Below are 16,632 nucleotides of genomic sequence, written 5' to 3' on the forward strand. Positions count from 1 at the left end.
ACTAAAATGAAACTTCAGCTCTGTACATATCATAGACCTAGGGCATTAAAGATGGACTGTGGTCTTTGGACAACATTTTATTTTATTGTACCTTGTCTCTTTTTTCAGTCAATGGAATAACCAGTACTATTTGTGCCAATTTTAGGGCCTGCAATAAAACCATTAAAGATTAACCCAACCGTGGTTATGGTAGCAGGTGACTGTGTGTTTTAACAGTCACTTACTGTACGGACTTGTTTAGTTGTATTCCTGTCTAAATAAGGGCGCAGTGTGTGTCCTTGTTTGAGTTAGTGGTGAAGATTTGTGGAGAGATTATCTGCAGACTTTGGTGACCTACACAGCAGAGTTGACCTTCTGACAGGTGATGCATGGGAAACTTGTGTTGAATTAAGTAGTTAAAGGTCATTTATATTTACAGGAATATTATATTGTACAGGTAGTTACTATGTTTGTCATTGCTTATGTTTAAGTGAAGTTTTATTGAATTTCAATGATTATCCGATTATCCTTCAGACCTGAGGTGGAGGGATAAACAATACAGCACTTGTGTTCAATTGGATTGGCATGTTCTGCCTGTCAAGCACTCTTAACTCTTTGAAAACATTTGTGAAAGAAAATAGGCCCTAACCTAATACACAGCAGCAGAAAGTACATAAAGTATGCCTGGGGTCTAGTACTGCACCAGATAATGTATAACATCCATCCTTTTATCTTTCTATGACTGTCAGAGTCTCTTTCTCTTTTAAATAGTAAGTCATTGGGGAAGGCTTCTGGAGCTATGGCAATGTTGACAGAGTATTAATGGCAGTTCAAAAGTTTGAATTGGTTTGAACCTCAATGGTTTGAACGCCAACTGTTGATTCAACAGCTTATGATGCAGTGCCACACTATGGGCAGCTTTTCATAATGACAGCATATATGTAGCTTGTCAGGATACATAGGCTATACATTTCACAGCACGAGTTGCCACTATATGAGTGCATGTTCCTGCTTATTCACTGCAGGAACTATGGGGCCACGTCATACTCACCATCACCATCACCACCATCCCCCTCCTCCACCCAGACCACAACCAGCACCAGCACCAGCAGCTGCTCCTCCTCCTCCTCCTCCTCCTGAGCCCTGTAAGTCTGCTGGAGATAGCCTACCTGTATTGTATATTGTACAAAATGTACTGACGTATAATCTATTGGCTCTCCTCCCCCTTCTCTGGTCTGTTTTTGTTGTGTGTGTTGTAATGATAGTGTACGAAGAAAACTGGAGACCTATTGACTTTGATGAATCGTAAGTACTTACAAGACTATCAATATTGCATCATTCCATCAATATTGCAATGACCTCTCTATAAAATACACTTACAGTAATTAATATACCAAATTAGCATGGTAGGGATTTTTCTGCCATACATATTGATTGACTGTTTTTACTGATATCACATCAGCTTCCCCTTTACATGAGCACTGTTCTTCTTTTACATTACATTACATTACATTTAGCAGACTAATTTGACCAAAGCGACTTACAGTACAGCAGTATACAAGTAATTAGTAGCAAAAATGGAGATGATCTAGTCGCAGTGTACAGTAGCAACACTGACAGCATTGTCCAACATGGTAAAAGAAGATGTAGCATGAAATAATATGATACAAAAAAGTATTAAAAAGCTAAATGTAGATAATAAACAAAGACATCTAGGGGCAGTGTAGGACTACAGTTAAAACACTGACAGCATAGTCCAATACATGGTAAAAGAAGATGTACCATTAAAGTAATAGGGCTAAGATACATACAAAAGTGTTAAAAAGCAAAATTTAGATAATGAACAAGACATTGAACAGACCCAGGAACACCGTCAGGAGTTCCAGGTAGTTGATGTGACATGTGGCAAGCTGGGATCACCAGACACCACTGACAACACAACCATCAAGCAACGCCCCCCCACCCTCTGAGGGTTGCGTTTGTACGGAGAACTATGCGAGAGGGTACCGTCCCCAGAGGGGACCCTCTACTTACAGGGGTGGGGCACCTATGTATCGAGGGCCATTTGCGGCCCTTGAGGCAGTTTTATCCACCCGCGATGACATTTTAACGTTATGCAGCGTCACATGAAAAATGGCATATTTTGTAAAGGAATCTTAGAAATTACATTTGCAATACAATTAAGTTATATTCAGGGGACCAAGAGAAGGTGGGGTCTGTTTTGAAGCTGGCTGCCTTCAACATAGGCCTAAAGTGCAGGGGAAAATCCTGGTTTGTGTTCATAGTGCAGCCCTCGGAGGACTTTGACGGCCCTTAGAGTAATTTGAAGTGGCCCCACCAATGAAAAAGGTTCCCAACCCCTGCTCTACTAAAGCCGGGCATACACTGTGCGATATTTTCAGTTGTGGGTATTAAGCTCCTGCTCACACTGCACAAGGAAATTTTGCGATTTAAAAGTTCATATCTCACGACTCACGTCCTCACACTATATGAGCCGACGGTTGGATGCGAGCCGAATGGTCCGACTGTTTCCCGGGGCTGCAGAGGAAGGAACATGCGCACCTGAGGTGGAGATGAGGACGCGCTCAAGAGCGAATCGCACGGCCCAATTTATTTGTGCATGTGTAGTGTCAAATCGGGTCGTAGCACTGCTTTAACTATGCGATTTACTCACGAGGCACGACCCGGATTTCAAACAGTTTTGATTTTCTGGCGACCCTGCGATTGCACGATCGTGAGGCGAAATCGCTTGTCGTTAACCCATGTACACTGCACGATGCGGGACTCACGATTGACCTGCGATTGAGCAAGAAATCGGCCCGACTCTCAAAAAGTCGTGCGAGTGCCAAATCGGGGCAAAATCGGGCAAAAAGTCGCACAGTGTAAGCCCAGCTTTAGGGTGAATCCCATTACACCCCTTAGCCCTACGCCGAACCCCAGACAGACAGATGGGTAGGGGTGCGGCGAAGGGCTTTCCACTCCTCCGCGCTGAGATTTTCAGACACCACACTCCGTCTGCGGAGGGCTTCGACAGGTTTCCCTGAATGCATTGCGAATTCATTTAAAAACTTGCGGCAAGCCGCGGCACCCACAACAGCACACAAGTTTGAATATTTTCGCCGCAATTGACGGTTTTGCAGTGGTAATAATCATTCCATTGTACTAAGTTTAACATTGTCCTAATGTGTGATGGCCGTTTTCTCCGCAAAACGCACATGACAAAAAAAAACGCTATTATCGTCAACCTAAGGGGTCTTACACACCAGGGCGGTAAAGCATCGCGGAACGGCAGCGTTTTTTACCGGCGTCGGTGAAAATACATTGAAACATTTCTGTCCTTACACACCAACCGGCGGTAGTCGAGCGTCAGCGGCGCAGGAGCCGGCTCCGCGCCGCACTGCATTTGGAAAATAGAACTCGAGCGTATTTTTCACGCCGGCGACGTCTCATTCAAATGAATGGCAAAGTAGCATGCTAGCTTTGGCTGTGGGGAGGGTTTTGAATAGGACTGGCCGCGCACGCCGACGCTGTCAGTGTGAAAGGCAGAGAAAAACACGCCGGTCAAAACTAAGCACAAAGACTGCGTTCGTCCCGGGACCGTTCCGTTCCGCCTTTGTATGTTTTGGCCCTAATGCATGGAATTAGTGACAGCTGTGAGCGTCATCCCTTGATTGTTGAAAGGATATCCCACTTCGTAGCGATTGCGTTTCAAGCCCTACACCGTACAGCTTCGTTGGAAAGCATAAGGGGCATGGGGAAGGTGTAGGGATAGGGGTAGAGATTAGTAATGGGAAAGGCCCTAAAAACATTCCATGGCGCCAAGGAGGTAAGGCAGCTGCCAGACACATCACCCGACGGGACCTGTGGTGGACTGGGCATAGGCACAGTTCACCAACCCACCGCTGAAACTCTCTCATGAAGAGATGGCCAAGGGGAACACATTGATACTTGAAGCCATGAGCCCTATTAAGTGTAAAAGCATGTGGAGTGGAAGCTGCTAAGAATGGCGGAACCGCGCGAAGCAGGCCTGGAAGGCCTTCACCCTCGTTGGAGACAGGTAGGCCCTGTACGTTACCGAGTCGAGGGACATGTCAATGAACACAATGTGCTGTGCCGGAAGGAGGGAACTCTTCTGCCAGTTAATGGTGAATCCCAAACTGTGCAGGTGAGTCACCAAAAAGTCTGTGTGTGCTCTAGCCTGGGGCTCAGAGTTAACACAGGCCAAAAGATCATTCAGATAGGCTAAGACCCGTACGTCCCGCTCACCTAGCGGGAGAAGTGCGGCCTCCAAGGAAGTGCTCAGGGCTAACCCGAAGGCGAGCACCATGAACTGGTAAGACACCCCCTCAAATGCAAAGCGTAGGTATTTCCTATGCAGAGGGTAGATGTGAATTTGAAAGTAGACAATTACGATACACCCATCGCCGGAGTCATCATCTTAAAGATTTTTGGGGGGTCTTTTTTGACAGGACAGTGTGAGAGGTGGACAGGAAGCGAATTAGGAGGACGGTGAGGGGTCGGCAAAGGACCCGGGCCGGGAATTGAACCCAGAGTCATCATCTTAAACCGTAAGACTCTGAAGAAAGAGTGAAAAGGTCTTACAGTAGGTCTAGGACTAGGATAGGCCATACGCCCATACCTGTCAACTTTGAGCTCCCAAAATCCGGGAAAAGTCACATATTTTAAGCCAAAATCCGGGAAATTTTCTAAAGGCCAAATTTTGACAGTCAACAGGATGACAGAGACAGATCGGACGGTGCGTTGTACTCTGCTTTTCACAACAGCGCGCGGGCAAAGACAGATGCTGTCTAAAATCCCTCAGCAGCACACGTTTTACAGCGTGGAGAAACAATGCAATGAAAACTAAACAATGAAATGAGCGCAACTTGTTGTTTTGTCGCACAAGTTGTCTGTTCGTGCAAAACTTCGGGCTGGTACAGGTTGTGATTAGTTCAATCGCATGATTCGCTGTTCCGAGGCTGTTTTAAGCGTTGCATGAACTGACGGTTTCTGAGGAAAAGAGTGGGCGCACAAGCGCTACGGAGCTCGAGGTTGACAGCTCGTATTTTTAAGGAACTTCAATTCTTGGTGGTATCTGGCATACCGTCTTCTGGCAGGTAGCTTGATAAGCAAGACCCCCTGTCTCTCTCTTCAAGAGGGGGTGTGGCTCATCGGACAGGGCCGTGGGTAGCCTATAAATAGCCTACTGGACCGACTGTGTTTTTTGATAATGTGATATTTCCGGGAAAAAAATCAAATCGGGAAGAAATCGGGAAATGGGTCAAAATTAGGGAGTTTCCCGGGAAATTAGGGATGGTTGACAGGTATGCATATGTGGCCTGCGTTATCTCTTTACCGTAATATTTTTTATATTTTTAAGATGTTTAGTGACTACGCCACTCTCATTTGTTAGGGTGAGAGAACCCAACCATCAAACACTTGATTTGACTTTCCCCGCAACAGGTTAGTGAATAACAAGAGATACAACTGTCATACAATTCAGAGTTCTTTTTATTTTCTTTCTTTTCGTAATGAGTCTCTGTATCTGAAAATATGCCTCACGGGCTCAGTCAAATATAAAAAATAGAATATGAACTTTTTACAGTATTTATAGGCACGTCATCTCAATATACAAAATTGTGCAAATGTGCTAGTTATGCAAAAGTGCTAATGGCAATTGGCAATTGCACGAGGGGTAGACCAAATAACAAAAATTGCACGGCAAACAAAGTTAGTAAATCAAATTATACAAAAGAAAACAAACTGCCAAAAGGGCAAAATTGGTAATGGCCACCACACACACACACAAGCCTGTTAGACACACGTCTTTGGTCTCCCCCTACAGCAAGTATAGGTTCCAAAAGGAGTCTGAGATTTAAGATACGTCTCCCAGTAATACTTCAGTGTTCATACCCTAATCATATACGCAAACTCCGTCTTGGCGGTTACTAAGTAGAAACTTACACAAGCCCCTTCGTCTCGGATGTTAGAGTGAAACTTACACAAGCCCCTTCGTCTTGGACGTTACAAAGTGAAAGGGTTGCACAGGATGAATCACTCACACAATAGGACAAAACAAAACAAAAGGTTGGGAAAAGAACAGTGATGCCCCCCTTCTCTAGTGACACTGCATCAGTGTAGTCGAAGGCACCATCTCCTCCTATGTACATTTAACGAGAAAGTTACCATTAGGCACGGCATTTATAAATCGATTAAACAGGAGTCGTGTATTGTGGAAATTCACAACTCACTACACAAGTCAAGAGCTAAGCGTCGAGACTCTTACAGAAAATGCCGGCATTAGGCCTACCTCTGGTTCTCTCGAAGCGGCACGCAAGCAGTCAACCCCAAAGGACACAAAGTGGAGACACGCCACCAGCGACACTTGAGTTTGCCCAGCTCGGCACACCATCCCAGAACAGCAGCCGACCCCACGCCAGCCGCCGATGGACAGGGCTACGATTAAGTTAAATGGTGTCAGTAACCAACAACTAAGTACATTACAATGCACCAAAAAGAGCAATAAACCAACCGAGAAGGACGCCTACCTTTCCTGTACGATGGCTCAACCACAAACGGAGGGACAGAGAGAGCGGTGTACCCACGCTACACTCTGCAGCATCAAAAACATAGCGTCTTTGCTAGCTAGTTACCACCGCAATGATATATGCTACCCACCGGAAGGAAGGGGGAGCGTCGTTACCCCGTCAGAATAAAGGTTCAGGATAACCACCGGTTACACATACGCATACGCCATCATCCTTTTTAGGCACCAGGAAGTATCTGCTATAGACACCATCCTCGGCCTCCAAGGGGGGAGCAACAAGTGTCGCTTCTTTAGCGAGTAACGTCGCAATATCTTCCCTTGAAGCGAGCGCCTGTTCACCAAGGTCCATCGAAGGGATCACAGAGTGAAAAGCAGAGTAGAGAGTAGTCAAACGAATTTGACATAAGAAAACTTAACCCTTCCCTCCAGCATTTTGGACATCGGCTATGGCATTTACAGACGCCATAGGCTCAACGTTTCCTTTTATGTTCACGATTAGGCTCCTCTCCCATAGACCTCCTTTTATCAAATTGCCTTGTTTGACTGAGGTCCCAAGCTTAGCAACCGTTGCAATGCTATGATTGGCCGTTTTTGGGGTGCGGCTGCGGAAAGGCGAATTGGATGTCTCAAAATGTTGTCCAGCTGAACACGGATAAAACTGAAGTAGGCCTAATAATATTTGGAGGCTAAAGATTACTACTGCCTTTGAAACTATAGGGGATGAAAGCAAGGGATGCAGTCAGAAAATTTAGTGTCCTTAATGACAGTGACCTAAACTTGAAAGCACATGAAAGCCATTACTAAGTCTGCATTTTACCACCTAAAAAGAGAATTATGTTGACATGTTAAGGTTTAAGTATCAGTGGTCATGTTGAGATTGAGATCAACATTTGTTTTCAACCTCATTCTAGACATCTTGAGATTTTGACGCAATTAGGATTAGGAACGCTATCACATTGATATTGCTGCCTTCTGCTGCCCTGAGTCTGCCTTTACACCCTGAACGTGCACCAGATAAAAACTATTTAGACGCATGACATTTGAATAATTATATATATAATTATTAATCACTATTAATACTAAATCATACTTAGAATTATAACAATAATACCAATAATTATATATATAATTATATTTGATTGGTATTATTGTTATAATTCTAAGTATGATTTAGTATTAATAGTGATTAATAGTAATTATTAGTAAGTATTATCAGTAGTATTAGTAATTACAATTATTTTTTGTATATCATTTTATAATTTATGATTATTATTTTGATCCATTTCCAAATGACCCACTAAAATGTCTAGAGATATTCATACAGGAAATGGGGTATAGTCTCATTTATCAAATTTGAAGTAATCACTTGTTTGAGTCCATTTTTAAGGCCATGATTCTCTTACAATCCTGTGTCATAGTTTCATAGTACTGTTTCAGAACCATTTACAGTGACTCAGATAAAACTAGATGAAACTAGAGTGTGTTAGCTTTACAAATATATGCCTACCAGTCTCTCTACTGCAAAAGATTGAGCTTCAGTGTTCATTTCAATATGTGTGTTTTTTCCAGGTTTCCAGGAAAAACAATGTTCATAGGCTTTCTCTGTTATGTTTTTGACATGAACGTCCTATGAACTTTGACAGATTTATTTTTTTCAAAGGGCTGTGGGGTTATGGCCTGCTTTAATGTATTTGTGGTTGTTTGAAGGCAAATAAACTTAAAGACAAGACCATTTCTGACTACAGCATTATATAGAATGTTGCATTGTGATTGCATTCCAAAATATTCTGAATTCAATTTCTTCATATCCACAGAAACAAGAAAAAAATTATAGAGGAGTTAAAACATTTTGACATTGCTCACCCCGAGGTTCAACAATTGCGTATTCTTGTGCATGGCCCAGTTGGTGCAGGAAAGTCCAGTTTCATCAGCTCCATTGCAAGTGTCTTTAGGGGTCGCATGGTTCAAGCAGCTCTGGTTGATGCTGGCTCTGGCACAAGCTTCACCACGAAGGTGAAGTATCATTCTAATGGATGTCTCAGAATTTCACATTTTAAATTGTTCATGGAAGCGTCTCTGCACTGAAAACAATATATCTTATATCATGTTTTCTTTTCTAGTTCAAATCAGTAAAGTTCAAAGATAAAGAAAGGAACGTCCTGCCTTTTGTCATCAGTGACATCATGGGACTGGAGGATGCAGAAGTGGCTGGGGCTCCTACTGATGACCTTGTGATGGCTCTGGAGGGTCATCTCAAAGATGGCTACCTTGTGAGAAGCACATGCACAAATTATTTAGTAGCCTACATTAGCTTCAAAATGAAATAATAATGCCCATGTCCTTAATCCCCTTCAAAATCAACTCTACCATCTTCTGTGTTATTCAGTTTAACCCTGCAGGCTCTGTGCAAAAAGAAGACCAGTTCTACAACAGTTGCCCGACCCTGAACGATACAGTTCACTGTCTGGTCAGTGTTCTGCCTGGAGACAAAATTGGCATGATGAATGATGATCAGGTTCATACTGTCATCCAAAAACTCCGGGAAATCAGACTGAAAGCCTCTGCGTTGAGTATGTACTGCATACCCTCTTAATTTACTAGCAATCAGTATAAAATGTTTTTTTTTAATTAGTAAAACATTTGAATCATGAAAATGTATGTCTTTGATATGTGTGATTATATTTTAGTGACAAAGGTAAAGACATAAACGAAATAACTTTGCCCTTACTTCCTGTAGCAATCCCTCAAGTTATTGTGATGACAATGGCTGATAAAGCCTGTCCTGAAGTAAACAAAGACCTGAGGATGATCTACAGGAGCAAGAAGATCAAAGAAAAGGTGTGTGTGTGTGTGTGTGTGTGTGTGTGTGTGTGTGTGTGTGTGTGTGTGTGTGTGTGTGTGCACTCACCCCATATGGTACCCCAGAAACCAAGGTTCGAAACCAAATTGCCCAGCTCCCATCCCCTTCTCTACTCTGAGTGTGCCGTTGTTTCTTTATTTGTGGGATACATCTTATTGTTAAAGTTGATTGAGACGTTTGAGAAGTTGAGAGTTTTTCAGAAGTATTAAGAACAAATATTTATCATACAGTACACTCTAAGAGATTTCCCCTGCAAAATAACGGCAGTTACTGGCAATTATATTTACAGTACCTGTAATTCTACTGTTATTTCACACTAAACATCAAATACAGCCCAGTACTGTTTAATGTACCACAGTATATAACTATTTTTCAGCAGCAATTGAACTGTTAAAATAACAGTACTCTACAGAACGTTCACAGTATTAGTATTGTTAAACTAAAAGTGCTCTACAATATTTATACAATAGTATAGGTAAAATAATGGTACACTACAGTTAAAAAGTGAAATATGTACTGTGAGATAGCAGGCAATTACTAGGTCATAGTTGCATTCATGAATATGGCCATGGCAACTTCCTTCCCACCCATCATTCTCCATACCCTGCATGTTACCGCCCCACCGTCCCATCGGCCACCATGACTGAAGTGACTTGAGCATGATACCATGGCACCACTATGCTATATTGAGATGCTGGTTTGCGGTGGTCCTTTGAATGTGTGGGGCATGAATACAATTTCAGTGTAGGCCTACGCAGTGCTATGTTACAATGGCAATGGGAGTGTGTGAGGGGGACTTTTTAATGTATCAGCTCTTGATGAGCCAATGATGAATATAGCATTGGTCAGTCTGTAAAAACGTATTTTGCACCAAGTAGCACAGCAAAAAAGCAACACTACAAGCTAGCACTCAAAGCAATGCCTAATTTGCAGCAAGTACATTACATGCAATGATGCCACAAATGATGCCACACACAGCAAGTGCCACAAAGCAAGCTTTCACAAAGAGGAAAGTATGCAAGCCTGTATGCAAGCCTGTAAGCAAGCAAGTACTATGCTGTGCCATGCAGGCCGGCCAGCAGGCAGGCAAGCAACTGAAGTGTTGATAGTCCAGATTTATATACAGGTGCAAGAGTACCATGTGACCAGAGTCATCAGGGATTTTGGCAGGTGAAGGGCGTAATTGGATAATGGCATAACAGCCCTTAGTACTCAGGTGAGGCCAGGCATTGATTAACAGATTGGTTTAGATGGGACTGCTTGTTGCAAGAGTGTTACAAGCAAAGAAACTCAAGAGAAAGAACAATCTCTTGGCGGGGAATGCATTGGCCACGGTGTAGTACGGGGGCGTTGCCTGAGGACACGAGTGGATGGAAAATTAACTCCCTTGCGCATGGTCATTGGTCAGTGGGTGCGATGGATGCCATTTTCGTACTCCCTTGCACATGGTCAGTGGGGGCGACACCATGATGGATAATTTGTGGCCAAGTAACGGCAGCTGTTGGTCAGCAGTAATTGCTGGGGGTAATTAAGGACAGCTGACAGACATTCACGCTGTCCTATGACCTGTTCCACAGTGAATAACATTTCCGTACTCCCCTCGCCATCATTTCCTACTACGCTGTTATGACGTGAGTAAGCCCTCTTGTCTCAAGTCTCTTTGGTTACAAGTTCTTAAAATGTTTCAGCCATTCACACTTTCATCACTATCAAAATGCATGTGCTACTCATACTTTGCTGCATCAAGCACTTTTTAAGTACCGTATTGTAGTTTCCTTAGAAATTGTTTCATCATGCTTGATAGTATCAGAGAATCTTTAACCAGTGAGAATGACTTAAGCTTGATGGTGATCACGGACGGGAGCGTACCTATGTTCCCAGGGTTGTATGTTCCCCGGGTCCTATGTTCCCCTGTATTTGTATGGGAACGGGGAACCTAGGACCCTATTTCTAAAAATGGGTTCTATGTACCCCGCATTGTATGTTTCCAAGTTTTCAAAGTGTTCCCTTCCCAAAACCATCCCTAAACCTAACCTGTCGTAATGCAATGTTTCTGAGTTTTCAATTTGTGCCCTGACCAAAACTATCCCTAAACCTAACCTGTCACAGTTGCAACAGCAACCTGCACTTTGCCATGCGGCAGCAGTCTACTTTGAAGCAGTGGGGAACATAGAACCCTTTTTTGAAAAAAGGGTCCTATGTTCCCCGGTAGAGGGGAACATAGGACCCGGGGAATATAGGACCCAGGGAACATGGGGATGACCACTCTCGGACAAGTGGAGGATGAATGGGTTTCAATGGTGCTGCCTAAAATAACTTGGTTGTTTCCACAACGGCGAATGCTGCTATTGTGCAGTACTTACTGTTTATGCTCAATATGTGACTCAAAGTAATCACAGTACCTGTAGTTGTACCAGTAGAATGCTGTTTCAGAATTACCCGAAATTAACAGCTATTTTTTACAGTTGGTACGTTTACATGAGGCATTTAAATCCGATTTAACTCACTTTAAATCTCATTAAAACTTAATTCCACTTTAAAAACATCATGTAAACACTTACCGAACAGGATTTAAGTTTATTCCGATTTAAACTTAAGTCCGATTAAAGTGGGTGGTTTATTCCTCTTTTAAATCCGATTAAACACGTTCCTCTGTCATGTAACCTTTTAATCAGAATTACAATAAATCCGGTCGTTCCACGCATGCTCGTTGACCACACGATGGCGCCAAGAGCCCGTGCTCTTTGTCAGTGAGAAAAAGATGGCGGTACTTCCTGTTGATTTTCACATGAAAGTTTTGCTTAATTTAAAGTCCCTAAGCGACTATAAATGTTGTGGCTTCCATATATTGATGTAAAAGTGCCCCACGAAGTAATTAAGCACAACAAAGTTACTCCACATCACCCTTTCACCAGTTCGTTTTTCTAAGCTAGGAGGGTGCTAACTAGCATTTGAAAGAACCAGACCCAAAGGGGATTTTACCAGCCTTGAGTCCACTGAGGGAATTCTTTTTCGGGCTGAAGATAAGCTTGTGTCCCAGTAGTTCCCCGGAGGTTTGGCGACCACGCCACCACGCCTTATTTGGCTCACTCAGCACGTGCGTCCTCAGTCCAATCGCAATGCTTTATTTTCCCCAGACGTTTAATCGCATTTAAGTGAAATTGCCATGTATACACGTCGCAAAATAACTCTTAATCCGATCTACTTAAATCCGATCTATTAGATCCGATTCAAAAACATCATGTACACGTAGCAATTGTATGTCACGTGCAGCTAAAATAATCTATGAGTCGTGTGTGTGTGTGTGTGTGTGTGTGTGTGTGTGTGTGTGTGTGTGTGTGTGTGTGTGTGTGTGTGTGTGTGTGTGTGTTCAGATGCTGGAGTGCCAGAACAAGCTGGGTGTTACCACAAACTACATTTACCCAGTGAAGAACTACCATGAGGAAACTGAGCTGCGTGATGACGTTGATATTCTACTTCTCTCCGCTCTCAAAGGCATTCTCAACTTTGCCAACGACCATGTGGAAGAAAAACTGGATGACTGAAGCTATTACTGTAACAGAACAGACTGTGTGTAAACTTTAGCCTGCATTAACAGCACATACGTATGCAGCACAGAAAAAGGCAAATGCAAAACATTTTTATTGAGTTTTTGATGTAGGCTAGATTCATCTTCACAATAAGTAACATGGTTACTGTCAGGTTAAATAATCCCATCAATGAATACTGTGATGATTGATCTAAATAAGGGGTTCACTGATGCACTTTGAAGTTGTATTAAAGGGTATCAATATTAATTGGTGTGAATTAATTTCATTCCATTGCTTCCTGTGTCTTCAATATGATGACAATTGATAGTGACTATCAAGTTCATCAGTTTAACAGACACATGCTTTACCTGAAGGGGCGCCCTACGTATCAGTACTGATATGAAGGTGTTGGTCCAAATCAACTGCTGTGCCCTCTCTCTCTCTCTCTCTCTCTCTCTCTCTCTCTCTCTCTCTCATGACCAAGGATGGATTACTGCACGGGTCTACCAGGCCTAGGAACAGGTGCCCAAGAAGCTTAAGGCTCTATATTTCCATTCTCACATTGCGTTAAATATCTTTACTTTCAACATAAGGTCTCTAACATATGGCCTAAAATTCTTAATCGTTTTGGAAACTAGCAACACCTATGAGCAGGGTATAGGTATGATGATTATAATGTGTGTTCATGTACACACATAATATCAATAAATGTCGGTACACTGGCAAAAATGAGCCCGCAAAAACAACATGGACGAAGTTGCAGTAGAGAGATCGACTGATCGGCCGGTTTTAGCTGGAGTGAAATGAAATTGTGCAAAGACACTTTAGTAGTTTAGTAGTTTCACTTGTGAGGGTAAACAATGATGTGCCACCCTTACCTGAGTGAGTTCCCGTGTGAGACAGGAAGTGAAGCTGTACCTCTCACAGTAAACACACGCACCCACACTCTGTTGCTTCTGTCAAGACGCAGCATCAGCACGATGCCCTGCGGTCAGAGTAAGGTCTTCAAAGCACCTCAAACGGGTACTGCACCCCAGCACGTGAGCTAGAGCTGAGCTAGATTTGCACAGCAGAACCGGCAAAGGAAGTAACTCATTCTACAGGAAATGCCTGGGCACGTACAGTGTATGCTATCACATGATTTATTTTATTGTGCAGAAAGTGAAAGTGCCATAAGAGTTTTGTGTTTATGCATTTGAGTCAATCTAAAAATGTCAATACTAGGGATGCACGATGTATCGGCCAGATGTATCGGTATCGGCCGATGATGGGTAAAACTGGGCCGATGTTAACGCTAATGATTTTTTAATATGCTATAGTTCTAAAAGATTGGACTTGACGGTGACTTTCGGGGGGGGGGGGGGTAACGACTACTTTTTAAACTGCTTTGGTGAGGAGTTGTTTATGGAGCTTGTGGGGTTGTTTTTCTTCCCCCAATGGAAGTGGGGGTGGTGCTACTCTACCTCAACCAACCATCAAAACAGACCAAAAGCTGGTACACAAACACTGGCATTCAAATCGGACCACCCCCTGCAGACAGGTAAGACTGATAAGAATGATGTATAGGTGATGCTACTGTTTGCACATAATATATGTATAACAAATATATACAGCATATATTACGTGTAATAATGCTGAAAAATAGACACACTAGGCTTATAGTGTCCTTACGAAGATATACGCACGTATGGAGGACATCTTGATTAGAAAAATAATATACTTTTTTTTTAACTACATCTTCCTTCGCTTCAGTCTTCAATACTTATTTGGTTTTGCATACATCTTTCAGGCCAAGACCAAATCTTCACATTGGTCATTGTTTTCTTCTGCAGATATGGGAAAGTCACAGTCAACCCCTCCTGAACCTGTTTCTGACCATTGTAAGTTTGTTGCCCACAATTACCTATGATGCACACATAGGTGTCAAAAGTAAAGGTACATTCATGGCAAATGATAAAAGTGCATGATATTGGCTGTACCTGATGAGGTAGATAGTGTTGTTACTGAATAATTACACACTAAAAACCCTAAAAAGAATCCAATTCAAATTTGACCCGTCACCGAACCAGCACTAGTGAGCTGATCGTAACTGATCTATGGGTTACTCAGTGAAGTTACATGAAGGAAACAGTGTTTCTTTTTTTACTTTTACTTTTGACATCTCTGCAAAGGCAAACAAAACCTGCAAGTGCACACTCATGCACGCATGCACGCACGCAAACACACACACACACACACACACACACACACACACTTTATTTCTTAAAGATATGTTAAGATTTCATAAAAAATGCCCCCCCCCCTCTCTCTCTCTCTCTCTCTGTATGTGTTGTGGTATAGTGTTTCCAGATAACTGGAGGACATTGATCTTTGATGTGTCGTAAGTTAAGTTCTTAAGTTTAAAATATAAAAGTTTAAAATCACAATTTGAGGACTTGTCATGGCAGCAGTACTGTGTTAATTGATGGATAGCTTATTACAATACAGTGGCATACAGTAAATCATCTACAACCAGGGGTGCACATAACTGGTACGCAGGTGCGCATGCGCACCAAAAATTAGCAATGCGTACTGCCACCTCGGTCACTACAGCGCACTTGCGTACTGACTATCTCAACAGACTGTTGATGTTGGTGAATGGTCAAACATGTCCAAAAAGAAACAGACAACAGTAGCCTAATCAGTTTCTTTGGAGTTTCGTCAACAGCAAAGAAAATTGAGTCAGAGATTTAAAAAACAAAACTTTCCGAGAAGTGGCTCCAAGTGCCGTGGCTTGAGGCTAATAGTGATGAGCGGACAGAATTGTAGTGCCAGTTTCCTGAACGATTCCGCATTTCAAGGGACTGGCACTACTATACATTTGTGGTAGTGAAAGCATGCGTTCCGTGTTGAACAGGTAAGGGACGCGATGTGTCCCGTTTTCTCATGATTGCCTAAAAATAGACATGTCACTCGCATATCAACTGTAAATCTAACGACAGTCAGCGCGAGCTCGACCGAGTTGAGCTCCTGGCTCTCTCCTCCTCCCTCCATCATTATGGAATTGTGCCGTCTGTTACTCCCAGAATGGACGCGCACCCCCGTCATTCTCATTGGCAACTCCGATGCATATAAGTTAAAAACGGAAAGCATGCATCCATGCGCGTGGCTTCTTAAATGCACGCAGTTCCCGGCCAGCTCCACTTCTTAATTTCGTCAACTTCCTCCCACCATATTCCAAACGGACACCGGATACAAGTTTATTTCCCCTCTGTGCATCAGTTAACAGGCATGACGGCGAAATCGGCCGTAATAATCACTTAACTTGAAGATTACATCATGTACCATATGTAGGCTAATTAAGATTTAAAGAATATCAAACTAACAACACATTTGATTAGGCTACCTTTCACCAGTTGCATTAGCCTTCAAACGTGGTTATAATGTTTTATCCTTCGACCCTGCAGACAGTAGACTTTTTTATTTATTTATTTTTACCGCGGATGAGGTGCGTACCAAAACATATTTACTGGTGCGCATATGAGTAACGGCCTAAAAAAGTTATGTGCACCCCTGTCTACAACCAAAGCCCTAACCTGTAACAACATTACTCAACCGCATATATCAATATAGCGTATATGTAGGCCTAATACAGTATAGGCCTATGCATAATTTTCTTTAACAGTATAAGGTATTCTATTCTATTCTATTCTATTTATTCTGTGTAACCTGTCACC

General features: G+C 42.7%; 1 protein-coding gene across 1 annotated transcript; it reads left to right on the forward strand.

The window, feature by feature from the left end:
- Positions 1 to 4,082: 4,082 nt before the first annotated feature.
- Positions 4,083 to 13,142, forward strand: LOC134442252 (interferon-induced protein 44-like). Its single transcript, XM_063192496.1, has 6 exons — positions 4,083 to 4,144; positions 8,341 to 8,539; positions 8,647 to 8,796; positions 8,913 to 9,096; positions 9,264 to 9,364; positions 12,761 to 13,142. The coding sequence occupies exons 1-6, from the start codon at positions 4,083 to 4,085 to the stop codon at positions 12,929 to 12,931; spliced, it is 867 nt and encodes a 288-aa protein (XP_063048566.1). The 3' UTR covers positions 12,932 to 13,142.
- The last annotated feature ends 3,490 nt before the right edge of the window (positions 13,143 to 16,632 follow it).

This window comes from Engraulis encrasicolus, unplaced genomic scaffold (genome assembly GCF_034702125.1).
Source record: "Engraulis encrasicolus isolate BLACKSEA-1 unplaced genomic scaffold, IST_EnEncr_1.0 scaffold_133_np1212, whole genome shotgun sequence".
In the NCBI taxonomy this organism is placed as follows: Eukaryota; Metazoa; Chordata; class Actinopteri; order Clupeiformes; family Engraulidae; genus Engraulis; species Engraulis encrasicolus.